The sequence below is a fragment of the Epinephelus fuscoguttatus genome, linkage group LG19, assembly GCF_011397635.1.
Source record: "Epinephelus fuscoguttatus linkage group LG19, E.fuscoguttatus.final_Chr_v1".
NCBI lineage: Eukaryota > Metazoa > Chordata > Actinopteri > Perciformes > Serranidae > Epinephelus > Epinephelus fuscoguttatus.
This window is the reverse complement of record NC_064770.1, coordinates 20,079,084-20,106,024: the sequence shown is the minus strand read 5'-3', so window position 1 is coordinate 20,106,024 and position 26,941 is coordinate 20,079,084. Positions and strand designations below refer to the sequence as shown.

General features: G+C 46.6%; 1 protein-coding gene across 2 annotated transcripts in view; it reads left to right on the top strand.

Annotated features, from left to right (window-relative positions):
* The window catches only part of adgrl1a (adhesion G protein-coupled receptor L1a), a 198,147-nt gene that overhangs the window by 135,404 nt on the left and 35,802 nt on the right, over positions 1-26,941 (top strand). For both annotated transcript variants that reach the window (XM_049561794.1, XM_049561793.1), the window contains 3 exons: positions 2,302-2,486; positions 17,014-17,227; positions 18,382-18,491. In XM_049561794.1, coding sequence (XP_049417751.1) covers positions 2,417-2,486; positions 17,014-17,227; positions 18,382-18,491 — 394 coding nt within the window. In that variant the 5' untranslated portion in view covers positions 2,302-2,416. The remainder of the gene's footprint in view (positions 1-2,301; positions 2,487-17,013; positions 17,228-18,381; positions 18,492-26,941) is intronic.

Genomic DNA, 26,941 nt, shown 5'->3' with positions numbered 1-26,941 from the left:
GAGTCCCAAATGTGAAAAATCTTGAACAGCTGGTCCTTGAGCCAGAGGCTTACAGTTTCTAAAGGTATAAGTTCCATAATTCTCCAGTAACAATATGAAACCGTAAGGACAGTATCTGAAATCCTCTGAAGAAGAGCTCACGTCCTTGCACTAAAAAGAAGCACTGTAATCAGCCTCAGTGAAGAGGAGCTAAGGTTCAGGGCTGCTGACTATATCCCAATTTTCTTAAAAATAATATTAGTTTCTTTACACACCTTGACCCAGAAGACAGGGGAAGAAGAAATTTACAGCCATAGATAAAATGGAAATATGAATCTTGAGAGTTTTTACGCTTATTGCAGTATTTTGAAAGCGAAGGATTAAACTTGTTGCATTTCAGTGGGGTAATCTAGAGCCTATATATAACTTTAAATTGCAACTCCTAAGCTTTGTTGGTGAATAAACAACCTGAAGAGCATGACCAGATACTGTCCCACTTATCATTCTCAATAGCCTCTCCAAAATAAGCTTCCCAAAGACATCTGATTCAACCCAGGTATTCATGATTTGGGATTGACAGGGCCCCGTAAAACCTGGTGGCAAGTTTCCTGGCATTAGGATTTTGAATCACCTTTTTTACTGCTGAAAGGGAGAATCCATTGGGGTGTAACTTCATAGCATAAGGCTTCAATATTTTTAGAGTTAGATTTTGATTTCACATATTCTGCTCTAAGCTTCTGTAAGCTTTATCACTTTATATCACTGAAACATTGTAAGAGTTTGGAGCTGCGTGCGGTGGTTATTTTGTAGGTTAGCTGAAAATGCAAGGGCTCAGGCTTAGGAATAGAGTTAAGTTAGCAGCACTGAAAGTAGCCGAAGCTTTTTGTTTGAGAGAGTGCATGCATGCTAAAGCTTCAGGCGGCAACTGTCATAATTGCTCAAACCGTCACTATATCCACTATATCCACTCCCTTGAATTGTTCCAATGGCATTTTGCAAGTATCCTCAGCTCCGGCCGCTTTTGGCCGGAGCTCAGCTGTTTTCAACATGGCAGCTGGGTCACAAACCTCATTATCAGCTCAACAGTACACTAATATATGTTGCTGAAAAATATTTGAGGCGAGAAATGGGCAATGCAGTAACAGAATCCTGATACATATTTGATCAGTTTGACAGTGTCACTGAAATTCACAAGCAGTGATTGACATGATTGACAGCTGCGTTACAGGATTCTCGGCTCTGATTGGTCGTTTTTGTTTAGCCGTGGCGAAATCTTGCAAATGCCATTAGAACGAGGAGGCAGAGGAGCATGATTTTCCTCACAGATCGTCTGTCTCATCTGTTTTTGTGTGGTTGTAGTGACAGTTTCAGCAAATGTGACTTTTTTTTTTTTGGATAGAAATTACCAATTAGAACTTACCGCATTATATTATACCCTCCGACAGTATAGGATCAATCAAATAAAGGGGATAGAGGGATGAAGAGATCAAAGGAAATCCTCTAACCCCCATCTCCCTCCAAAAAATAGGAAAAAATACACACACAGATACAGACAGATGCAGTCCAATCTGTCTGTTTCATCAGCAAGCTCAGCAGGAGGAGTATTAGCTCTAACAATACCGTCTCTACTGTTTTCTGTCTTCCAACCCCTGGAGGGGGCAGAGCAGTTTCTATCGTCAAAAAATCAGAGCTAAAGTTCCAGATTATGATTTATTTCATTAGGCAAATGAGATGTTTGAGCCCTATGGCACTGCTGACTGAGTCACCACTTTTCACTGTCTCGCCATGTGTGCATGCCCGCTCACAAACACACACACACACACACGCACACACATACACACAGAGGACATGTATTTTTTTCACATGTTGAACATAGCCCCGTTAACATCCCCAAAACATATGTAGCATGTCTGATTCAATCAAGCGTTCAAACACTGTAGAGTGATGAGCTGGTAGTGGCAACAGCTGTTGCCATGCCATCCTGCACAAAATGGCCTCAGATCTCCCTGTCTGATCATTATACCTGACCACCACAGGGGGAGCCTCTCCTCTCCTCTCCTCTCCTCTCCTCTCCTCTCCTCTCCTCTCTTAGTATGCTTTACCACTCATGAGGCTCTCAGTTTTGTGCTGAGTTATTATCACATATTCCAGTGATAAATGCAGAATAAATTAGTCAACACTGTCTAATTCAAACGCCGCACTGAGAGATGTACGCATGAACAGCACAACAGTAGAATGATTCCTCTTTATGGACACACAGTTACATACAAATGTTTACGAGGTTCTTACCTCTCTGATGATTCCTTCCCTTGTTTTCTGCAGGATCACCCTCAGGGAGGGTGTGAGCTGAGGAAGTGCCGCCCCACTCACCTGTGCCTGCTGACCGCCTCTACACTTTAGCCCCACCCCTTGCCCTGCCCCCTGGTCGGCCTCCAACATGGCTCTGGCAGTATGGGTCATCTTCACCTGTGCTGTGGCTATCAGCAGTGTTGCTCCGTCCTCGGCAGGTGCGTAATACATATTAAAATATTATGGGATTTTTTTCAGTATTGTTACATTACATTACAAATAACTACACTCATGTCTATTCAGTATTCTGTAAGCCTTTATTTATACATGCAGCATATACAGTACAATATGTATAATTTCGTATTGCCTCACTGAGCCAGCTTGTAATGTTGCACTAAGCTCCTGTTAGGTTCACCGTGCTCTGTAACTGGCCCGACCAGGTTATTGCAAATGAGGATGTAATATTTATACGTTAGCTACGTGATGAAGGTTGTAAGCGTATTGACTTGCTGACCAGGCTAGAAACGCTGCACTTGATTAACCAAACTGCCTCGACAGGAGACGGGGAGAGATTGTGAGCGAGGTAGAGCGTGTACGTGTGAATGTCAATAAAATTTCTTGTCATCTCGATGTTACTCGGAGCGTGGCGAGAATATAAGGGGGGAATCCGTGCATGTAACAGTGCCATATGTGTGACCTCTTTGAATGTGCCATGTACCATTAGACAGTTCATTTTGTGTTTGTGTGTGTTTGTGTGTGCGCTAGCTGTTGTAAGCCTGGCAGCAGGTGACCTGGTTGGGCTGAAGTGATGCTGGAGGGTGTGTGTGTGTGTGTGTGTGTGTGTGTGTGTGTGTGTGTAGAAGGGAAGGAGCAGGGATTGCAGGGGGAGGCAGAGGGCCGAAGAGGGAAAGGAGGGGCTGTTGGGTGTCCTGCTAGTGGCCTGCCACACAGACAGCAGCACACCATCTGCTGTATGCTCTCAGTCAGCTCTGTGCCAACGAGCCGCTGGGTGATGGACAGCTAGGACGAGCAGTGGGAGGAGCGTCGGGCAGAGACACAGCCGCCACAGGGAGGGGCTAGTGATGAGGCGGGAGGAGTCGAGGAAACCGAGGGAGGGAGGGAGGGAGGTTAAAATTAAAATGTGTTTGTGTATGCCTGTGTCAGCATTGGTTTCCACTTTCCCTCCGTGTAAGCTCTGATTGGCCAGGTGCAGTTCTAATTTGAGTAGGTGCTGTTTTTTTCCCATCTTAATTTGGCTGCTTTTGTAGCATTGGATTTGAGTAGCGTACGCTCTGTTCCATCGGACACATTTGGCCTCTGGCGCTGTGTTGCTTTGTGTTTGTGTGTGGGTGTGTGCATTTGCGTGAAAATAATCCCACTATCTGTGTGACCTGGCACTTGGGGGGTATTAATAATGCATTAATAATCAATTGACTGTTATCTGTATTCAGCTCCAAAGCAGAGGTGCAACATTCGGTTTGATGAAATTAAGAAAATCTTCTCCTAATGGGATCAGGCACACAGGCACGCACGTAGACAAGTGGTTGTGGTGCACAGAATTTTGGCAGCTGATTTTCAGCTGAAATGTATTCTCTTTATTCTAAGGTAGTTCAACCAGGGGAGCAGGGGAGAATAAGAAACAAGAGCAGGGGAGAGAGAATTTAAAGGAAGAGGGCCGGGCTTTGATGTGACGAGAGCTGCTGAAATCACTCTCAGGCTAATCAGAGCTCATTTGGAAACCTGCAGGATCATCACACATGGCTTCACAGTCTAATGTGTACCCCTGCTCCTCCTCGGTGTCCCGACTAATCTGCCATGCTTTAACCTCACTCTACTCCTGGCTGCACACTCTAATATTTACCCCTAACACCCACACATTTATTCTCTTCTGAAACCAGCTCTTTAATGCAAATGTTCCTAACCAGCGTGAGCTTTGTACACATATTTCCTTCTTGCTTCGTCCCACAGTCCTCACTCACCTGCCCTATTATCTTGTAAAATCGCTGTGCAGTTCTCCATTTCTCTTTGAAATGCACTGGCTGTGTGATACAGAAACAATATCTTCATCCGTGAATGCAAACTCACACTAACCTAGGGAAATAAAGTCATGTTCCTGGTGGTATATACAAAACCCTTCCACCCGCCCTGCCCGGCAGGCTCCCCAACAGACTGACACGCACACCCTGACAAACTGAATGTCCCGCTGATTCCACAGAATGCTCGAGAATGTACAACCTTTCATACGCAGCGTTGTTGCTCTGAAAGCCCATTAGGCTTGCTTAATGTGGCAGGCATTGCAGGCAGCTGCGCCGTATGTGATGAAGCCCTGACACAGAGCTTTCATTTAGCACAGCGCAAGCATCGCTGTGTGCATCTGTTGGTGTGAGTGTGTATTTGTATTTCTGTGCTAGTGCTGTCCCAAATACCAGTTTGTGGGCATTGAAGCTTCAGTGAGAAATGTCCACAATTAATTGAAGCTTTGACTGAGGTGGGGGGTTAATAAGAGACTCAAGGACTCATGTCAAACTTTTTGGAAACATTGGTTTTCAGTTGTTACACGTTAAATAACATGACAGAGCGCCACTTTGTTAGCATGCAGGTCGCAGTCACGTTTTTCATAAAGGCTAGAAAACAGAACACTTTGCGAGACGGCCTAGCTGTTACTGACAGATTTCAGGTGATTTGCCAAACTCGTTGTACATTTGCGATATGTCAGTTTCCTTTGGCATATCTGGCACTCAACATTTTGGGAGTCATCTTGGTCAATTTTGAGAACATTGCAGACACTTTTTTGACATCTTGCTGGTGGGTCTGTAAGCCTGTCACGTGAATTCAAACTGTCTCAGTTTCAGCAGTGCTGGACTGCTGGTGACTGCTGGTCAATCTGGAGTCACAAAACGATCACTAAGTTCAAATGTCCCTGTCTGAGAATAACTAATAATAATTAATGTTGATGCATAATAATAATGTTGGATTACGAGTCCTTTATTTATGTGTTAGTTTATATATAGTAGCAGTCCAACGCTTGTACCAGTGCTTAGTACAAGATCAATAGAAGCAGGGGTCTACCACGCCAGACAGGACCGCAGGTGCAGGCTGTGCAAAGATGCTCTTGAGACAGTTCAGCACATAATAGCAGGGTGTAAGATGCAGGCAGGAACAGGGTACATTGAATGCCATAACCAAGTGGCTGGCATAGTGTACAGGAACATCTGCACTGAGTATGTGCTGAAAATCCCAAGGTCAGAATGGAAGACACCTCCCGAGGTGGTTGAGAAAGACCGAGCTAAAATCCTGTGGGACTTCCAGATCCAGACTGACAAACTGGTGATGGCTAACCAACCGGACATCGTGTTGATCGACAAACACGAGAAGAAAGCAGTGGTGATACGTGTAACAATCCTGAGGGGGATTTTTTTTATATATGATTTTGTATATGTTAGGGATGTAACGGTACATTAAAAGGGATAAGCTGGGCTCCGGCACATCTGGATTTTCAGTGTTGGGGAGGTTACTTTTGAAATGTAATATGTTACCGCACTAGTTACCCTGTTAAAAGTGTAATAAGTATCCAAATATGAAAATATTCTGAATGTGATAAGATCATGTCAATAACATATTCTGTTTAGATCATGTGATTTAGGTCTTTTTCCGAATTTAGCATTTTCTGATTGAGTCATGGGTTGTTAAAGCATCCTCTGGGCGTGTATACAGCACCTTCTTAATATGTGTGTCAGTTGGGGTTTTCACTGCAGTTTGCGACACACAGCTTTGATTTGTTTCTTCCCCATCCTGGTGATCGGCACATCTGGGTGATGAGTGTTGAGAGGGTTACTTTAGAAATGCAATGGGTTGCAGATTGCTAGTTAACCCTGTTGGTGATGTAATAAGTAATGCCACTATTTTAATGACCTTATCAAAGTAATGTAACTTGTTACATTTGATTAGTTTTTGATTACTTTTCTGTTTCGAGCTGGGGAATAAGGTTGAAAAATGTCCACAAATAGGCTATGCCAAAAGAAGTTATTCCTGCATGGTGAAAAGATGCAAAACTACAGAATGAATGTTATATGTTTTACATATTAACGTTTTCCCGAAAGAGTATGGTGGGATGTAACCCCTTTGTAATTACCAACATTTTGATTAGTGCGTTAGTATGTTGGGTGCGTTTCCATCCACAGACCCTACAATGGTGGAGCAATGTTGACATAAAGTCCTCCTCTTATACACACCTCTCTCTATGTTGCAATGTGTCCTCCGGCTTCGGTGTTTCATTTGCGCTCATTTGCACTAGGGTTATTTATACTTGCCTGCCAGTCAGCTCGCTGTGCTAAACCTGTTCCCAACGGCCTACAGCTAAAGTTTACTTGAAGAACTCAGGCTTGTGAACTTTGGTCGCACATTATGTGCATCAGTCTACATGCTGTGTATTCTGTGTGCGGCTGTGCTGGTCGTTGGTTCGGCACAAATACTAGACACATACAGCTGTAGTATAATATGTGTGTGTTCAATATGTCTGTGAGTGTGTAATGATATGTAAGTGCAAGAGTCGGTGTGGGTTTTTGTGTTTGTGTAAGTGTGTTCATGTCAGACGGCTGTGTGTGTGAGAGCATTTATGTCAGTATGTGTGTTCTACTCATATCAGGACACCAGCGCCAGCTGACTGGTGGAATCTGTTCTCATCTCTCCTGTATTTAAGCCTTTGCTCTCAGATCAGTCGCGTGGAAAGGCCCCTGGTCCTTTAGTGCACACGCAGACATTTTTATCTGTCTTCCCCTCCTCTCCCCAGCTTTTTTCTTCTGTGCCTTTTCCCCTGAATGGTAGTTATTATTTAAGGATGGGGGCATAGCTGTTTTTACACATCTTCTCAACAAAGTGCTTTAGTCTCCCGACTGTCCTTGGATGGTGACAATGTCTGAACGGGGACTGATCTCAATGCAGTATTTTGCTTTCTATAATGCAGGGGGGGTAGTTATTTTTCATGGAGGGCCACATGAAGAATTCACTGTGCCTTTGCAAGCCAGATGCTTTTTTATGACTGAGCTGACAGTTCTTTTGGGTTTAAGTTGCTCAACCCGAGATTTGAAATTCTGAATAAAGATCTTCAAAAATACTTGACCTGGAACCACATCCAATATTTAATTTTTGCACAGGGAGAGAGAGAGTAGACTTTCAGTCCGCAATACTATATTATTAAAATGATAATTTCAAAACTGCAACCTACTCATTAATTCATAAGAATTGATTCTCTGACAGGGTTGTAGCAATAATATCTCGAGAGGAGGCAATAAAGCGGTAGTGCCGCCAACCTTGCTATGTGCTCTTGGCTCCTTGTTGTTGTATAATTTGCTGAACAGCATATTGCTTTAATGTGTGTTTTGTAAACTCTCTGCTCTACACTTTTGTTGCTATCTGAAAAACTGAGCTTACTTGAGGCAGAGCACTGGAATCAGGTGACACTAGAATAACTAACTATATTCTTAATGAGCCAATTGCTACGTTTACAAGCACACTAATATTCCACTATTATTCCAAATATGATAAAATTTGATATGGTCATGTAAACAGCATATTCTGATTAGATATTCTGATTTTTTTGCATTTTCCAATTAAGACATATAATTGAGTTTTAATAGCATCCTCTGGACATGTATACAGCACATTCATATGCCTCTCAATTGGGGTTCTGTTTGTGACACACGGCCTCTTGTCTGTTTGCAGTCAACTCTGTGTGCTGTCATGGATGCGTTGCACACAAACCAACTAGCCAACAGTTTGCAAGGCTGGCGTGGGGATGCATGCCCAAAAGAAACGCCCACATTGCTGGTCGAAAGGACAAACACGTCTACTTTTAAAGATTATGAAAGACTTTGACGTCAACGGTTTTTTGGATATGTGCAGATATCTCAACACTGACCTTTTCAAGAAGGTGGTTGAGGAAATGAAAGAGGGAGGCAGTGCTCGCACGGTCAAACAAGTCCTCTGCCTGTAGGAAACTTTGAAATAAGTCTTTTTTTTTGTGATGCAAAGAATATGAATTTTTATTATCCATGAAAACCGCTTCACAGGAATATTCTACTTTTGAAAATAGGGGCAAAAAACGGAATATTTTGTGCACATAAACATCAGCGAGGTGAACTTTGTAACCTCTCAGGCTCATGCTCTTGTCATTGCTCCTACATGCTGCACCTGCTGCTGTTAATTTTGAATTCTTAATTCTGAATTCTTGTTACAGCATCATTATCATACATTGCAATTAAATGGGAAGTAACCTTTGAAGTATTGTTTTCCCCAAATACAACAGTACAAATATGTGTTGCCACAATTTAAGTAGACTATTAGTGGCACAATCATAGACAGCCAGATGACTTACACCCACTTTAATGGTTTAAATTCAGAACTATACAGACAACTCGCATTTTCAAGTTTCTAATAATTTTTTGTTTTATAGACTGAGCCCATCAGAACCGGCTAGTTATGTATGTGTTTATAGAGTCAAGTAAATGCTCTCATTGTGTCTGAAAATGGCATTTGAATATGTTTTACCATGTTCCCTCCCTGCCATAAAGCTGAAATCCACAGGCTTCACTGACACTAATTGCTAATCTAGCGGCTTGTGAATATTGCTGCGTATCATCTGGATTTTGCAATAAAGAACTGCTGTAAAGCCTTTTTCTCCTGTTTCTCTATTTTTGCTCATCGTGTGCGTTTTCAAGCTTTCGGTGCCTCCTTCCATCATACTAGCAACAGTCACTGCTTCTCACTTCTCTCACTCCTAATGCTCACCTCTCATTTTCATCCAATCTCTCGGCTTTCTCTCCCCTAACACCTCAGCTATTACTCCCTCTCTCTCTCTCTGCATCGTGATGTCCTTCCCTTTCCCTCTCCCTCTCCCTCTTCCTATTCCCTCTTCCATTTTCCTCCTCTCCTCCCTTTCCGCCCCTCTTTCACCTCCTTTCTCTTCTCCCCATCGCCTTACCCCACTTTCTATCCAGCCTCCCTCCTCGAGTATCATCCCCCTGGCTCTGTTTACCTTTCCTTACCCTCTGCCTGCTATCTGTTAACAGGGCACATCTCTTGTTGTTATCATTCCCTCCTTTCCCTTTTCCTTTCACTCTCTTTTGCCTCTTTCTATCGTCTCTCGTTTGCTACCTCCCCTGCTCCCTCCCCAGTGCTGGGGGTTGCTGTGCTCTTCAAAGCCCTTGGCTGAGAGCAGTAGATCACAGAGAGGCCTGTGTGAGTGAAAGGTTAATGGATGGCCTTTGAACATATATTGGTAGTCGGGGGCGGGCGGGAGAAGGAGGGAGAGGCCGGGGCGGAGTGGCGGTGTGTTCTTTCAAACCTCCCTTTGAAGATGACGCACACTGCTCTCATGTGTCTGCGCCTGTATACAGGGGCTGTGGCTTTTTGTTTATTCATTCGTTCACGGTGTTAGTGTACGTGTGTTTGTGCGTGACTGTGTGTGTGTGCTCATTTTGTTTGTGTGTTTGCGCTTGCTTGTAGTTGTGTGCGTCGGGTATGTTAGTTTGTGTACATTGATTTGTGTACGGCAAACAAGCTCCTACATAAAGGATTGGGGACTGTGTTCCTGTTTGTGCAGTCGTGTGATAGCTGCCTCTTTTCTCTCAGGGCCTAGCTGCGTAACTTTGAGGCTTTGTAGCCGTGAAGGACTGTGTGTGTGTGTGTGTGTGTGTGTGTGTGTGTGCGTGCGTGTGTATGTGTGTGTGTGTGTGTATCCGGGGCTGTTGGTGCTGGTGTGTATGTGTCAAGCATGTCATGCGCTTGAGAATGTGTGCATTTGCTTCTCGTGTGTTTTGTGGACTGTAGATTGATAATTACCAGCAGCAGCTTACGGCTGGCAGCCAAGGGCAGAGAGTGTAGAGGAGGGGGAGAGAGAGAGAAATGTAGGGAGGGAAATGGATGAGTGGAGAAGCTGGTAAAGCTGCGAGGGGGGGTGAAGAAGGAGAAGAGGATGGGAAGGTAAGAGGGGAAAGCGTGAGGTGAAGGGTCAGGACATGAGGGAGTAGTGGAGACATGGAGAGAACGAGGGAAGGGTGAAGAGGACGGGTGGGGAGGGTAAATGAGAGAGTTTCCGGGTGGGTGAAATTGGATGAGGGATCAAGGGATGGTGCTGAGGTGAAGAAGAAAAAAAACACTAAGAGAGGGGGAAGCATACAGTGTATGTTGATTGCATTGCAGGTGAACATGATGGCGTAAAAGGATAAGAGGTATTGAGCAGGGTTTTACAGCCAGATTCATTTTTAATTCATAGATATAAAATCTAAAGGTATAGAGGCACCTGAAACACTGCGCCCTGTGGCTGCCTACTTGCATACAGATCGATCCGCTTATAAACATGCGCAGTAAAAATACACTCTGTCCACATGTCCAAGCCTTTGGCTTAGCGTATAAGGAGGTTAATTAAGTGTCTAATGCAGCGGCAGGGTTGGGCTTTGACACTCATCTTTCCTAACTGGTCTCTCGATGCGACTTGCAACTTCTCTAAAAAGCACACACACATACACATCTCTCTGACAGCACGCCATGCATGGTACTCACTCAGTATCCCCCAACCCCCCTCCTCTCTCTCCTTCACACTTTATTTCTCACTCTACCTCCCTTTTCTTATCACTTTCTTCTCCTCAGTCTCTCACCACCTTCTTAACTTTTCTCTCTCTGCTTCTCCCTCTCTGCTCTACTCTCCCCTCATCCCTGTGGCTGTTTCCCTGCATCACCTGCAGTTTTACTCCACCACAATGTTTGTATGAATCTAGGTCTGACTCACTGTCTGCTGGCCTGCCTCTTGTGATATGTACTGGAAACAAAAGAACAGAATAGAGTTGTGTTGGGCCTGTAGCACAGCTCCCGTCCCTGGGGAGATGGAGGATATTTTACACCGGGTGAATCGTCTACTTTTTAGGCAGGCTGATTTTTATTTTGGGCTATGCTGTTTCCCCCCGCTGAGGCGCTTTTATTGCATAATTAGGCGCCAGGGCCAGCAATGAAGTGGTTTGACAGTATGAGCACGTCCCGTCTCGCCTCCTTCCTCAAGTTTGTGCGTGTGTGTGTGTGTTGCTCTGTGTCTCAGTGGCTTTTTAACCGCCTGTCTTAATCTCTCTGCTATGCCTGCTAGTTCCCCCCACAGCAAAGTTTGTCAACACACACTGAGAGTTCTCGAGGTTGAGGGTGGATGAGGGTTAAGGCTTGTGTGTGTCTGCCCGCGAGAATGCTGGTGTGTGTGTGTGTGTGTGTGTGTGTGTGTGTGTGTGTGTGTGTGTGTGCAGTCATCATTGCAAATGCATGAGTATGAGTTGCATGAGGATGTGTGTATCCCCTTTCCAACGGGGGCACGTTTAATTCTCTTATGAATGATGTAATGTTATGGGCTGTGCTGTAATTCAGTTCAGTTAGAGGACCGGGCTGCTGAGGAGAGTGGCTGCCTGTGCTGAGTGGATCAGAACAATAGGAGGTCCTCTCTCCCACGATTCTGTCTGCCTCGCTCCTTTTATGTCGGCGACCTTGTGCCTCCACAAAGAACGGTCGTCATGTTCATCTTCTGCCAGCATCTAGTTTGAAGGTTTCTATCTTTTTCCCATTGTTACCCTGTCTAATTTGCTCTGCCGGTCCATTTCTCCCTCCTTGTCTGTTAGCTTGACTCGGCTCCATCACAGTGGATGTGTGTCATTTTGGCGCTGCTTTGTGTTCTGACCTTATAGCATGGCTGGTGACTCCCTATACAGTCGCTCCTCATCTCATCTCCTGTGAGGAGACGGGCGAAGGAGTCAGAGGAGATGAGATAGCATCCTAGCTTTGAGGCCAGCATTACCCCCTCCCATCCACGCACACACATACACACACACACACTGTCCCACAAGCTCACACAGTCCCCCCACCCCTGGCACCCTCATGTTAGGCCTTTAGGTTTGTCTCAGGATGTCACTTTGTCACAACTCCTCAGCTTGAATGCTGCCTGGATGTGACAGCTCTGGCCGCATCGCCTCAGCTTGTCTGCGGTGACAGGCCATGCTCCAGCGAGTCATTACGTTAACTCGCAGTGCTAAATGAGTCGCTAAGATACAGCGCTAAGCTGATAAAGTACTGGAGAAATTGGTCAGGATTATTCTCTGCTAGAGAGGCATTCCCATCACTGAGACCTCTCAGTTCTGTCCAATGACTGTAAAATTACTTGTTCTTCTTCGCCAGGTTTACTAAGAAACTAACCTGAAACTCATGAGGGAGGTGTCTCTTTTTGGCCAGAGCTGAATTGGAGGGCATATGTAGATGTATGCAGTATACTTTTAATATTCTGCTGGTATCTCTGGGCAAAAAGAGGATACTCACCTATTAGCCTTAATGCCACTTAAAGTTCATTTTAAGGATGGCGATATAACAAGAATCCCCACCTCATCAGAAGCATGCCCAGTGTCTCAACTACCACTTGGCGAGAATGTTCTCTGGCACAATGCTTCAGTGCTATGCTAATGAGTAGCATTAGGAGATGACTGCTGGAACAGACAGAGGGGCTAAGAGGGGCTGATCACATTTCGGCCCCCCAAAGACAGTCAGCCATCCAGCTAACAAGTCAGCCTTTGGGCCACAGAGCTCCACAAGTATAATCTCTTATTGTGACTCAATTGCAAAGTCGCTATCGCAGTCTCTGGCTACCTGCAAGGCCAGACCTTCTCACTCAATTATAACACATTATACAGTGTCTGTGATAAACCAGTCCAAGGTCAAATTGTCAGAGACGTTGAAATCAAAGTGCTATTATGTTTGAAAGCACACCATCAATGATGGAAAGTTTTTTGGTCATGTTTCACTGAAGAGGAATCTTTGTCTATTCATACTGTGAAGTTTTCAGAATTCTAAATGTGCTCTCTCCGAGTCGGTCTCCATACGGCAAACCAGGTTTTCTTTTCACTTTCCTCAAGTGCTGGTCACAGCTCTTGGTTGCAGGTCATGTCCCTTCATCTCCAAATGATGTTGGACCTTGGCAAATATTTGTGTGCGTGTGTGTGTGTGCGCAATAGTGAGCATGGATGCAGAGACTCATAATGGTGGAGAAAGAGCGAGTGTTTGCAAAGACTGGCTTAGCTTCTGCAAAATTATGTTCTTGTCTGAGGGTCCAAGCATCTATCCACCCTCAGGCTTTAATTACTGTGTGAGGATAATGAGTCAAATCCAATCAGTTCTCTCTCTTGCTCTTAATTTGTATGGAGCTTCTATTATGAAGCCAACCGCTTCGGCCACTCACACCAGCTGCCCTGGAGTGACACCAGGCCCCTGTCTGTTGTGTGTGTGTGTGTGAGAGAGATCTCTGTGTCTTGCACACTGCCACATTCATGCATATCAGCTCGCGTAATTATCGTATTGGCTCATATCATTATCAGTATGTGTGACAATTGGTAACCATTTCTTGTGGATGACAGATATTAACACAGTTTTATATACCACGGGAGATGACTCATAGTCCCACAGTGAGGGATTAGATCCACCTATACATATGGCTGCTGCTGAAAAAGACACTTTGTCATCCAGCTATTATGAGTCTGACAGGCACGACTAAATGGCCATGTGTGTATGTGCATGCGTTTGTGTGTGTGTGTGTGTGTGTGTGTGTGTGTGCGTTGGCTGAAGAGACCCTGAAACCTTAATGGATTCCTGCGGAGTGAAGGACAATCGTAGCCCATGGCCAGTCCAAGCTTATCCTCTGCTCATCTCATCTCAGCTCAGCTCAGAGCCAGCCACAGCTCCAGCTAGGCCTCAGGCCATCTGGCTGACACACAACCGCGTACACACACACAGCCTCACACGCAGACACACACACTCACGCGCACAGAGACAGACACCGAATCCCTGAAGTTAAGTTGCACACTTGTTTGTGAATGCACCATTCAAAAAAACTCACCGTAAATCTCCATGTGAGGTGCATCGTGCTGTATTTACACAGTGAGTTCCACCTTAAACCTGGATCTTGTCAAACAGTGGGTGCGTAGGTGTGAAATATGTAGGTGTGAAATACGGTACAATATGGCAGAAGTAGAGAGTTGCAGCGGTGCCAGAAATAGGCTAGTTATCATGGTTGCTGCCACCATTGAAGTGTACTGGCTCAATAATGGCTGTGCTCAATTATGGCTAAATATATACTGTAACACCCGAGCCTGAAAAAGAGAGGGGGTTTAGTTCATACATCACCTGCTTAAAATCGGTGAATTTCATCCTATGTTTTCCGTGTTTACATCCATGTGATTTAATAGACTAATTATATGTAGTTTGAGCCTTGACTTCTAACACATCTGTCTTGATAAGTGTAAGCTCAGTTTGACTAAATAAACACCAGGCATGTCACTATCCAGTCAGCGAGCTACAGGCGATATACCACACATAACAGTGATGGTAACAAGCTGAAATTATCTGCACAAAAACAAGCTGATCAGCATAAGCACCAGCAATGAAACGGCCCATTATTGATCAAAAACGGTCCAGAAATTATCTGTATTTATTCTGTTCTGCCGACACAGCCTTGTGCTAACTCAACCAACAGCCAGGAAATGAAATGAAACTGCCTCCTTGGGCTGTTGTGCCCGAGTGCTGAGCCCTTCCACCGTAGCTATTTGTATTAGCGCTTAGTGGCGTGGCAGTAGTTGGCCCTGAATAGCCAGGAATAGTTACCATATAAAGTGTGTTTGGTTTGTAAAGTATGTTTAACGTGCGGTCTGCCCCCTCTGATAGGGGCTAAGTGGACTGAGTGTGATCACTCCTGGTGGCCCCCTTCAGTTTTACATTCCTCTTGGCTCACTGTGTGGTTCTAATCGCCGGCCAGCTGTACGCTGCTGTGTACTTACACCACAGGGTAGTTAAGCGAACAAGGCCACACACTGACACTATGCATTGTAATCCCACTGTGACACCAGGACTCTGTGTGTGTATGTAAAGCATGCAAGTATGCTTGACTGTGAGCGTGCACTCTCATCTGCCCAGTGCGTCTGCGTATGTGCTAATTTGCTTGTGTGGGTTTTTGCATTTGTGTGTGGATTTGTTTGTCTGGCCTCGCCTGCTGTTTGCATCTCCGTGTGCTTTAATTAGTATGCGCTTTTGCATCTAGGCCTTTGTGATTTGGCACTGGCACTGCATGCTGGCGAGGCATAAAGGATTTGAAGTCTGTCTGTGCTAGTCATTCAGCCTTAATGGCGTTAGTTACACAACTGAACTCAAGTCCCTGCTGCATAAATGGGTGGCATTTAGAAATATGAGCAAGTCCGGTGGCAGTGAATCATGTAGCGCACCGCTGCAGAGCATGTCGGGATGACTGACATTGACATTGACCCAGATGGGCACTCCTCCTGAATGGACAGCGGCTGAAACCTAAGCAGTGTTAGCTCGGTGTCAGGAAGGGGAAAACAGCCCTGCTCTGTGGGTTGCAGCACTAACAGAAGCGGGGCTGACTCAGTGCCCTCGTCTGCTGCTGAGCCCGTCTGGCAGGGGGGAATGCTGTGCCGTGAGAGCCTCAGTTTATAAAAGAACTTCTAAAGTCCACCCTGCTTAAGTGGCGCAAGCATTTCTCTGTTTAGATTTGACAGTATGCCCGCCATCATTCTAAAATGTGTCATGTTGTTCCTACTGACAATGGAGAGGAGAGCTCAGTCAAAGCCCGCTCCTCCTTCAGGACAGCGGACAGCTCCGCACCTACTAGTCTCTGATGCAGCTCCAACACTTCGGTGGTTATTTTCCCAAAAGAAGTTCAGGACCATGGACAGCAGCTCTCACAGTCGCTGGCATGAGTCTCAGCACAGAGAGACACTGGCTCCCACTGGCTGTCTCTCAGTGCCACAGAGACCTTCACTGCCAGATCACTCACTCTGTCGCCATTCTGTTTCTGTGCCCCTGCTTCCACCTGTGCTGTAAAGGAAGCCGGCAGCCATTTTGTTATTCTTTTGTGTGTGAGGCTGAATGTAGAGGAGAACTTGGATAGGTATGCGGTTATGGAGAGAGCTGGAGAGACAACAAGTGTCTCTCTCAGCGCCTCTTTGCAGCCCTCTTTCATGCCTCTCAGCCTGGCTCAGCAATTAACCCAGAGTATCCCGCTGTCCCTGCCGACCCTGCTCCACACAGAGTCCCGCTGCTGGCCACAGCAGTGCATTGCCATGCCTCTCAGACGGCTGATTAACAGCAGTGAGTGTGCAAATGGTGTACACACCGGAGGTGAAGGTGTACACAGACGCTAATTCTCTTTCTTTGCTTGTTCCACCATTACTTCCTCTCTCCTAAGGTGCCGCTCTGACACCTTGTTGAGGTGGAATACACTGAAGGATGCTAGAAAGGACAAACAGTTCTTCGCTGGTGTGGGGATGAGTATGATACGCTGCTGACTGGCTGTGTGTAGGAGTTTGTTAGCATTTGAAACTCTCACAGTTTGTTTCACAAGTGGTGCGATATCTTATTGGAGAAGCTGGTATGGCTGCAAATCCATCATGCCAATGTGTGATCTGTGATGTTCCAATGTGAGAACCGGCTTGCCAGGCTGTGCATCAACAGTGCTGAGACATTACTGCTCAGTGAAGGCGAGTCGATAATAGCTAATTTGTGTTTTACATGAGGACAATAGGAACCACTTTCATTCCCCCTGCTCTTGTCAAATACTACACATCATATTTACAATGTGGTCGAATAATAAAGTGCCTCCTAAAAGTATTAAGGTTCATTGAATTATCAATAACTTTGCCTCTCTCCCTCTTTCCACTCCAGCTCTGAGCCGGTCAATGATGCCCTTCGGCTTGATGCGTCGAGAACTGGCGTGTGAAGGCTACCCCATTGAGCTGCGCTGCCCTGGAAGTGATGTCATCATGATTGAAACGGCCAACTACGGCCGCACCGATGACAAGATCTGTGACGCAGACCCCTTCCAGATGGAGAATGTGCAGTGCTACCTGCCCGACGCCTTCAAGATAATGTCACAGAGGTAACTATTGATCTGTTTGGATCTTGTGCGTGTGTTTGTACAGAGTCGGAGCCTGTTATTGGCCGAGGAAACGAGATACTATTTCACAACATAATTCGTCCAGAATTTCCTGCTTTTCCTCCTGAGGTGTTGATATCTTGTGTGAAATACTGAACTCAGCGCCCTTGTTCTGAGCAGAACACCGCTGCATCTCGGCAAGACGTGCACATGCATGGCGGTGTGTACGTGTGCGTGTTTAGTGTGTGAGTGTGTGAGCCAATGCGTACATTTCGGATTGTTGTTTGAGTGTTTGTAGGGCTTCCTACAGCTGCTCTCGGTGTTTGCGCTCAGCATCTGCTTCCTCTGAGCTCAGATCAATGGAAGCCCTCTCCCAGCTATCCATCATGCATGTAATGGAGGCACAGGGTGCTAGCTTTGGGAGAGAGCACGGGAGGGAGGGAAGTGGCAGGGGGTGAGGAGGGAATTGAGGGGGTAAAGGAAGGAGAGAGACTGCTAGAGATGATGGGATGATAGAGTGAGTTCAGCAGAGATTTGAGATATGAAGGGAGTGAGAGACAGCACAGGGGAGTAATGCTAAAAGCTGGATAGAGAAGGATTATGTGACGAGAATGAGTGAGTACATGTGTGCGGACGTGTATCTATTCTTCAGTGTGTTTATGTGTGTTTCCCGGGGTGTGCAAACGTGAGGAGGCATGCGGCGATGCGGTTTAGATATAGGTATTATGTGCATATGAATGTTTTGCTTGTGCGTGTGGTGTAGAGTATTTGCCTTAGCCCCTCTCGTCCTTCCCTGTTCTCTCACCTCTAATTGCTCCCACTCACAATCCCCCAGGAGAGGAGCCTCTTACGTCACTCGCCCTCTCTCTGCCTCTTCCCTCCCTCCTTCCTTCCTTCATCCCACTCCTTTTCCCCCTCCCTCCTTCTCTGTTTCCCACCTCCCCTCGGGTGCAGCTGTCACATGATCTAGTCTAGTGTGAAATTACTCCCTTCCCTACCGTTCTCTCAATCTTTCAGAGCCTGAAGATGTTTTTTTTTTGTACCCACTCCTCTTTGTCTTTCTTACAATGGCACTCGTCATTTTTTTTCATCACTTACTTCCTCCTTTCTCTCTCTCTCTTGTCTCCCTTCCTCTCCCTGTCTGTCTCCTCTCGCAGGTGTAATAACCGCACCCAGTGTGTGGTGGTAGCGGGGTCGGACGTGTTTCCAGACCCCTGCCCAGGGACCTACAAGTACCTGGAGATCCAGTACGAGTGTGTCCCCTACAGTGAGTACCGAGACCCTGCCACCCCCCCTCCCACCTCCCCAAACCCCTCACCCCATTCACCGCCCCTCCCATCCCTCCCTTTACTCCCCCACCTGAACCTCCCACCCCTTTTTCAACCCCCTCAAAAAACCCTCGACAAATGACATTCTCACACTTACACGTGCACACTTGCTCTCTGTGGCTTTTTTTTTCTCAACACAAGCAAAACAAGACAGACAGTCATCCTCACCAGCTTTCTCTCTCTCTGTCTCTGTTTTCTTTCTCTCTCGTACACTTATAATGCACAGACGCACACACGCACACGCTCGTACAGAGCGCTAAACCCTTTTTTTCTTCACCGACAGAGCAACGCAACAGTAGCTGAGAGGGATTTTCACATGGGGGAAGGAAACGCAGGGTCCGATAAGCACTTCACACACACCCACTGCAAACGTGGGGTCAGCCCTTATTGGCGATCACAGCAGTGTAACACACACTGCCCCGCACTCACACACTGACTGACCCAGGGGCATGCCACTGCCTTTATCGGCTGCCAAACACCTTTGCTGTCCCTCTGATTTCCAATAAAAATTAAAATTGGGCACAGTGAGACAGGGAGGCAGGGGGGCGTTGTGTGTGTGCCACACCTCACAATAAGAATGTTAACACAAACAGCAAAGGGCTTATTTTAGACCACATGACCTGGAGCGCCACACATTTTAACGTCCCCATGGTAACGGCTGACTTCCTCACGGCACTGCTCAGAGCTCCGTGGCAGGTGTGACACACACACACACACACACACACACACAAGACTACCTCACACTTGTAAAAGGGGGACACACGGTTGCTCTTTCTCTCTCTCCCTCTGACTCGTCCTCCCCTGAGCGAGCATGCACACACAAACAAGAGCACACTCACTCACGCAGCCAAAGGAGCAGACACAGAAAGGATTATATGGTGTTGTGTTGATCCTCGTTCATGTGAAAATCTCCGCTCAGTCTCCCCTCCTCCCTCCTCATGTATTATTACTCTCAGTGTTGATCCCCTCACTGTGCAGGAACACCTGGCTGGAGGGGAGGGGCAGTGGCGCTCCCCTCCGCCGGGCAGAAGCAGAATTGGGGTGCAGGAAGGGGTGGAAGGACAAATGAGGGTGCTGGGGTGGCGGGAGACATGGGTCTTCTTGGGTGCGGGGCCTGTTTGATTGATCAGGGTGGAGATATGGGGTTATTCTCTCTGCTTTTTCCTCAGGCACAGATGTTGTGGCGAGCCATGGGTTGGAGCCGATGCCGAGCCACTAACCTCCTTTGCTCTCTTCTTCCTTCTCATCTCTTCTCTCTGAGGTCTCTCACTCATCCTCCTTTTGCTTATGATCACACAGTCAACATCACCTCTTTTCATGTCTCTTAACTCCTCTTTCTGTATTCTGCTTTTCTGTCTCTCACCTCCCATCTACACTCTAAGGTCCTTTAATCTCCATCCATCGCCCCTTTTCTCTCAGTTTTCATCTATTTTTGCTCCCTGTCCATCAATCTGCCACAGAATCTTATCATTCTATTCAGTCTCCTCCGCTGTCTCTTTCGTTTCTTTTCTTTTACAGGTGGGACAAATATTCAAATACCCAACCATCCAGCTCTGATGGAGAGGCTCGGAGAAACTCAGGGACTTCCAAGCACCTCTTTCAGTCTTTGCCTTTCCTCTGCTCTGTGCTTTTGTGCCCTCGGTTTACCTTTTGAGAGACTTTGTTGAGTCAGGTTGCAGCCACAGTCACAGATAAGAAGAAGTTCGCTGAGTTTCTTGCCATTGGGGATTATTCTCTAGTGTGAATCTTTTCTTCACCGCCTTCCAAGTGGCAACAAGTGTTCCTCTCGAGTCTCCTCTGCCCTCTGTTCACCTGTCTTTCAGTCGATGTTAGCCTCGGCACTGACCCTCTCCAGGCGCGTGACTTTGTTTGTTAGTCCTCTGGAAGTTCTGTGTTGGAGCTTGCTGTCCTGTATCGTAATGTCCGTAGAAGGTAAAGGTAGCATTGCTTAGTTGTACCTATCTTCTTCTCCTCGTGCATTCTAACCTTGTTTTTTCTCCCTCTGACTGCACAAGGGAGCTTGCTCTCTCTCCGCGAGGCAATCAAAGGGATGATTAAATAGCTGCTGACTTGCATTTTTTCTCCCCGTGTTTGAGAAAAAAAACTTTGTTGATTGCATCTGAAGTATGGCACGGCTTAGAAAATTGGAAGCTGATCCCTCTGTGATGAAAAGTCCTGCCTGTCTGAGGTGACAAAGAAGAGCCAATTACCCCTGTCCTCTGCCACTCTCCTCCGCCGGAGATGCACGACCACGTCACAGTCACTCACACACCCACACCAAAATAGAAATGTGAACGCACGCGTATGTACACAGCTTATACTGCGGGCTGCTCTACGTGTTTGTTCTCATCTGACAAAGTAAATACGACCTGACACATTCAGACTCAGAGCTGGAACTGTTCATCCCAAAACCTAGTCACCGTTGCACCACACGCCACTCAACTCGGCCACTTTTAATTACCAGGAGAGGGGGCGCGTCGCTCTCTTCAGTTCTGCCTCAGCAGAGATTTGTCAAGATTAATTGAATTTGCTGCTGCTAATCGCTCTGGTAATGCCCCATCGTTCACGTCTGGCTGGGAACGCTGGGCACTCTGGCATCACCCAAGGCTGACGCATGTTTTTCATCGGTTGTTTCGACAAAAAAGGTGAACAATAGAGAGATGACGTGTTGAGGTTGTGTGTCAAAATGGGTGAGATGGTGTGCAGCCACGTTGATGGCTGTGTGTGATGTTAACGTCTGACAGGGTCCTCTATGTGCGTGTCACACAGGCGCCATGTTACCAGTCACCTGAAACGGCGAGGTGACAGCCACAGCCGAGATGACACACACACACCTCTGTCGGCTGAGCTCAAACAAGTGTCCGGAACATGTGTGTTTGTTGCTGTGCGTGGGATCGCCTTGGCAAAATACAACCTCCGCCAACAAGTCAAATCATATCTCATCGAGCCAAAAAGCCCTGCGAGGCCTCCCCGCCACATAGCATTGTTTTTGCCAGCAAGAACAGAGCAAGACAAAGCGGCTCAACAGAACTCTCATTTTGCACTGTCACAGCCGGCTGTAGACTGCTGGATTCCATTAAGACATCACAGATCCATGCACACAGCTGTGGCGCGTATTTACTGCAGTGGAAACCCTACACTGCAGTCTTAGCACAGATGTACACTGAGTCAAAGTAAATCTACCCTGCGAGAGAGAACTCTACCTGTCCCCCCTCCTCCTCCAGGATACAGTGCTACATCATTATTGACTCCTAATGCTCTCCATTCGGGCCATCCATGCTAGCCATGCCAAAGCCATTAGACCTGGTGTTGTGCCTCTGCTACTTCATCAGCTGTGATTTATCTTGTTGATATGCACAGCGCGGGGTGCTGAAGAACTGCCTTTAAAAGCGCCTACTCAGGCTGTACAGTAGAGATTCTGCAGAGCTTCTTAGGTAACTCCATATTCTCCACATTTTGTGGCTCTGCCACTGTTTCACTTTATGAAATTGATTCTTCCTCGCAAATGTATTCAGCGCTGCCTATTCATTACGAGACATCGTTTTTGGACACAAAGCCACCAAAAATGATAGCGGACTTGTTGGGAAGAGTTTGTCAGTCGAAGAAATAATGGCATTGTAACGTGACAAGTTTTCAGGGGGAAGAGAGGGAACACTTTGATGTAGCTGGAAATGAAATTCTATTAATATGTATAGGGGCACAATTAGACGTGGGGCTCATAAATGTTTGGTGAATGAGAAGCAGGAGGCTTTGCTCGGGCCGTGGAAAGGGATGACTCTTTACCGTGAAAAATGCGAGAAGGAGAAAAGAGAAGGGAGAGGACGGAAGAAGCTGGAGAGGACACGCTATCTCTCAGCACTGTGTGAAAGAGACAGAGGAGGCTAAGTTGTCCTGCAGTACTCCAACACTGTGTGTATGTGTGTATTTGAGAGTGTGAGTTTCTAGCTGTACTCATTAGTGTGGGAGTAATTGATAGGGTTGTAGAGAGCGCCGAGCATAGTGATTAAGGGGAGAGAGGGCAGTGGCTTATTTCTCAAAAGGGCCCTGAAAGAGAAATGCTGAATGAATCAGACAAACAACCAAGGTGGCCTTAAACTAACCTCCTGTTCACTGTGAAGACAGTTTGATGAGTTTCTGTCTCTTTTTTCTCTGTTTGTTGGTGTGTGTGTGTGTGTGTGTGTGTGTGTGTGTGTGTGTGTGTGTGTGTGTGTCCTGAGGTACGTGTGATGATCTTGTGTGTCTGTGCTTAGTGTCTATTTTTCAGGAAAACCCAGAGTAGAAGAAATGAAGTCAACAGTCTTCCACCGACCCTATCTTCTTCTCTCTTTCTGCAGCATTGAAGAAATTTTCTTTATTTTTTCCGATCTCTCTCTCTACATGTCACTGCTGTGCATCACACACATCATTTTCCTCCTCTTCAGCAAATCATACTCATTTATGACATTTAGGGTACTGTATTTTGAGGACACGCTTGCATGAAGTGGACAAGGTCTGCTGTCAGTAGATACGTGTATGGAAAAAAACACAAACTCTGGAGTTGTGCTGAATTCTGGTGTTCCCATGCACTCCCCTGCAGTTTTTTCACAGGGGATGAAAGCTCTAGATGCTCCCTGGTCGGTCTTTCCCTCCCTAACCTTGAAGCTAATGATTGCACTCACAGTTGGTGGCAGGGATGTAATGCTTTCTTACCCCCTGCCCCAGCTTCATAGGACTCGCATTTGTAGCTTTGCCATGTTTACCCCTCCAGGCTGAATATGGCTACCATTCCCCAGGTCTTCATGGAGGTTGTTTGTCCAGTTTGATCTCGGCATAGGGTGATAAATGATCGGTGTTGCTGCTGATACTGATGCCGCCTCTGCTGTATCACTGCCAAGATGCGAGGCCACCCCCCGCACAGATCAGGCTACTGCTGCTAACTCTCCCTTTTTCTTTTTTTTTCTTTTTGCTCTCTATTTATCTCTTTACATCTCTCCCTCTCTTGCTCTCTCCCTCTCACCTTTTTTTTTTCTGTCTGTACGGGCAACCCTGCAAGGTGTCGTGACAATTTCACAGGGCTCCCCGGGGACATCAGACTTCCCGCGACACATACACGACAATCACGCCCGCAGTGGGGATCCACCAGCCACGCGCCTTTTTGACACGTGTCTTCCCGAGAGACATGACGATCCACTTGCACACCACTTGCGCCTCAGCAAACACAGAGGAAAGGCGCGCGACCAGTGCTGTAATATGGAAGGCGGAGCTGAGATCCTTGCTAGCGTCTCCTTTGAGTCTCCAGCTCCTCCCCAGACGAGGCGACACAAGCAGGTGCCAAACAGCGTCATGGATGTGGAGGGGGGCCACGCCTTACCTGCTGAAGTCAGCTGAGGCCTCGGTGTGACTCACCACACCAACCTATTGATTGGTGTGTGATGAGCGCGCTGTAGACGTTCCTCTCATCTCTCTTTTGTCTCTACCCTCTTTTTTTTCTCCCCTCCCCCCGACAGTGTCTCTTGGTTTCTCTCTGTGTTTCTGAGACGTTCCACTCTGTCAAGCCCTCCCTTTCCCCTGTTGTTTGTTCTCTTTTTTCTTTGATGAGCCAGCCTCGGCCAGGCAAGCCGGCAGCTCCCCATTGATTGGACGGTCGATGGGTTGAGTGTTTTCGCTGGCTTCTATAGCGAGCATCCTGACTCTGTAAATTGAGCAAAGCCAAAAGCACCGCTTTCTTTAGATCAAGGGACCGCTCTAATGTCAACACAGACTTTGAGAGAGAGGAGTGGAGAGAGGGGATTCAACGATCCCTCTGAAGGCAACCAGCCACAGATAGAGACATCCTCATCGCCACCTTTCCATCTACCACCCCCCCCTCCCCTCCATCTCTTTCTCAGCCTTTCCCACTCTTTGTTTACTTCCACAGCTGAAGAGGACTAGAGCGCCAAGATGCTATCTGCCGGTTTCTCTTTCCAACAGGTTCCCGGAGCTGCACTTTGGGGTGTAAGGGAACGTGGGAGTGAGGGAGGGAGGGATGTGACAATAAGAGTGGTGGAGGTGGGGTCGAGAGTGTGTGGTTGGGGGAGGATTGTGTTGTTGGGGGGGATTATTGATAAAGCTGAAATGAAATGGAAATGGATTTAAACCCAGGTCAGGCCATTTTCCCCTCCTCATTTTCCATTTGAGCCATCCTTTCTCTGAGTAGCCAACCATAACACAGACAGATAACTTGCTTTTTAAAAAAAGAGAGAGAGAGAAAGGACAGCGTTTTATTTAATCTCAATTTTCTCTTTTTTCCTGCACCTGTTTTTTTCTTTCGTTCTCTTCACTTTCCCTCTCTCTTTCTCTCTCTCTCTTCCTTACTGTCTTTCTCTTTTATCTTCCTATCTCCTTCTTTCTCCTTTTTCCGATGCTTGAATAGAAGTGGATCAAAAAGGTAAAGACCACAATGAACATAACAACCACAGCTCGCCCCTTCCTCCCTTCTCCTCCTCCCTTGTCTCCCTTCCTCCCCCCATATCCCCTCCTAACCCAGCACCTTGTGTAGTGGTCATGTTTGATGTTGATATCCCTCCCTTTTCTTTCTCGATCTCTAATCGCCTCCTCTGCCCTTCTCTTTCTATCTCTCTTTGAACTATAACCAAAACTCTAAAATCCTTCTAGATTTCCTCCTTGGTTCTGATGACACCAGCCTGACCTGCACGCACGCACACACACTCACTTGCACAGACACACACAAAGGCATCATGGGAGGTCAGTCCAGTGTCTATGAGAGATAAACGAGAGAATAACTTCATTCCTTTCCTGTACAAAGTAGCACATCTCAGCCTAATCTTACAGACGACATACGTTCATATCATCTCATGGATGGCAAACCTCTCCTCTTTTTTTCCATCCCTTCCCAAAGCTATCTCACACCGTTGCCTCACACACACCTGACAATCCACATTTCTCATTACATCTCTCAAGTATCTTTCAGCTCATTTCGCTATTGCAATTTATTTGTCCCTCCAGATCTAAGAAAAAAAAATCCTCTCTCTCTTTACATTACTCAGCTGCTCCTTCTCTCCATACTGTATCTCTTTCCCTCTATTATTTTTTTTGTTTCTCAGGACCGATTCAAAGTTTGTTGTCGCTGTAATCTTGAAGCAAAACTTTGTGTTAAGATAACACGGAAACTAGCCAAAGTTGCTCTCAGTATCATTTTTACAGTATCCCATTTCCAGGTGCTTCAGTGTCCTTCTGTCATTCTGTCTCTCTTCCTTTTTCAATTAATCACACTTCCATTTAACTCCCTTTTCTCTCGCTGTCCCCTTACTTCTTATTTTTCTCTGTTGCGTTCCTCATCCTCCCCTTTCTCTTGTTCTCTTTCTGTCGCTGATTGGTTTATCTCTCAGATCACATCTGGCCATCACAAGCAGCTGCAGGCTCTTTTGAGCATCTCTTACACTCCTCTTCCTCCTCCTCTCTTCTCTCTCTATGCCTCTCTTTCTACAGTTTGTCACTGCCACATCTCTGGTCTCTTTATTGCACATGCACTGTGAACTTGTGCCCCTCTCCCTCCCACAACCCCTCCATACCCATACACATCAGTCAATCCCTCCTGGTTCCTTATGTGTTCAGTGAGGCTCCGGATGAGGAGGAGAGGGGAGTGGATGGGGGAGGGAGGTGTATACCCTGTCGGGAGTGCTCCAGCTTCATGTAATGGCCTCTCCGATACAGCAGGGCCTCGCCACAAGCACTCCTCTGAAAAAGCCCCAATCAGCATGGTCAGGCACCTCAATCACTAGCCTCTTAAAGGGGAGAGATAGACCTGACCCATACCCAAGGTCACGTTGAGAATAGTGGCCATCAGTCCCAATGAGCCTTAACTCCCTCTCTCGGGTCCTCACCCTCCTCAACTCTCTCTGAACCCACCTACTCACATCTGTCTCGGCCTCAGCCATCTCCCTGTCTGGCCCCATGGCTGGATCCATATGTTGGAGGAATTAACTCCTGTAGAGGCTGCCATTAAACGGTTTATGGACCCCTCTATCTGTCGTCGTGTCCATGGCTTTTCATTAACATGGATCATTGTCTCACATTTTTCTCCCACCACAAGCAGCCATTTTAGCTCACTCTCCCTGCTTGCGGTGGAATAGCAAGCTACAAAACCATCCTCCTCCTCCTCCTCCTCCTCCTCCTCCTCCTCCTCCTCCTCCTTGTGCTTCTGCCTCATCCAACTGGTTATATTTATTTACTACTCTTCCTCCCACTAACACTATGATGAAAACCCCTTTCCTCTGTCTGCACTCCTGCCCTTACCCACCTTAATCCATCCCTCCACTGCTGCTAAACACACTTCCTTTCTCTGTTTATGGCTGAATTAACATTCCAGACTTGTGTCTTGTCCGTGTCTGTCCAATTAATCCTCACTGAT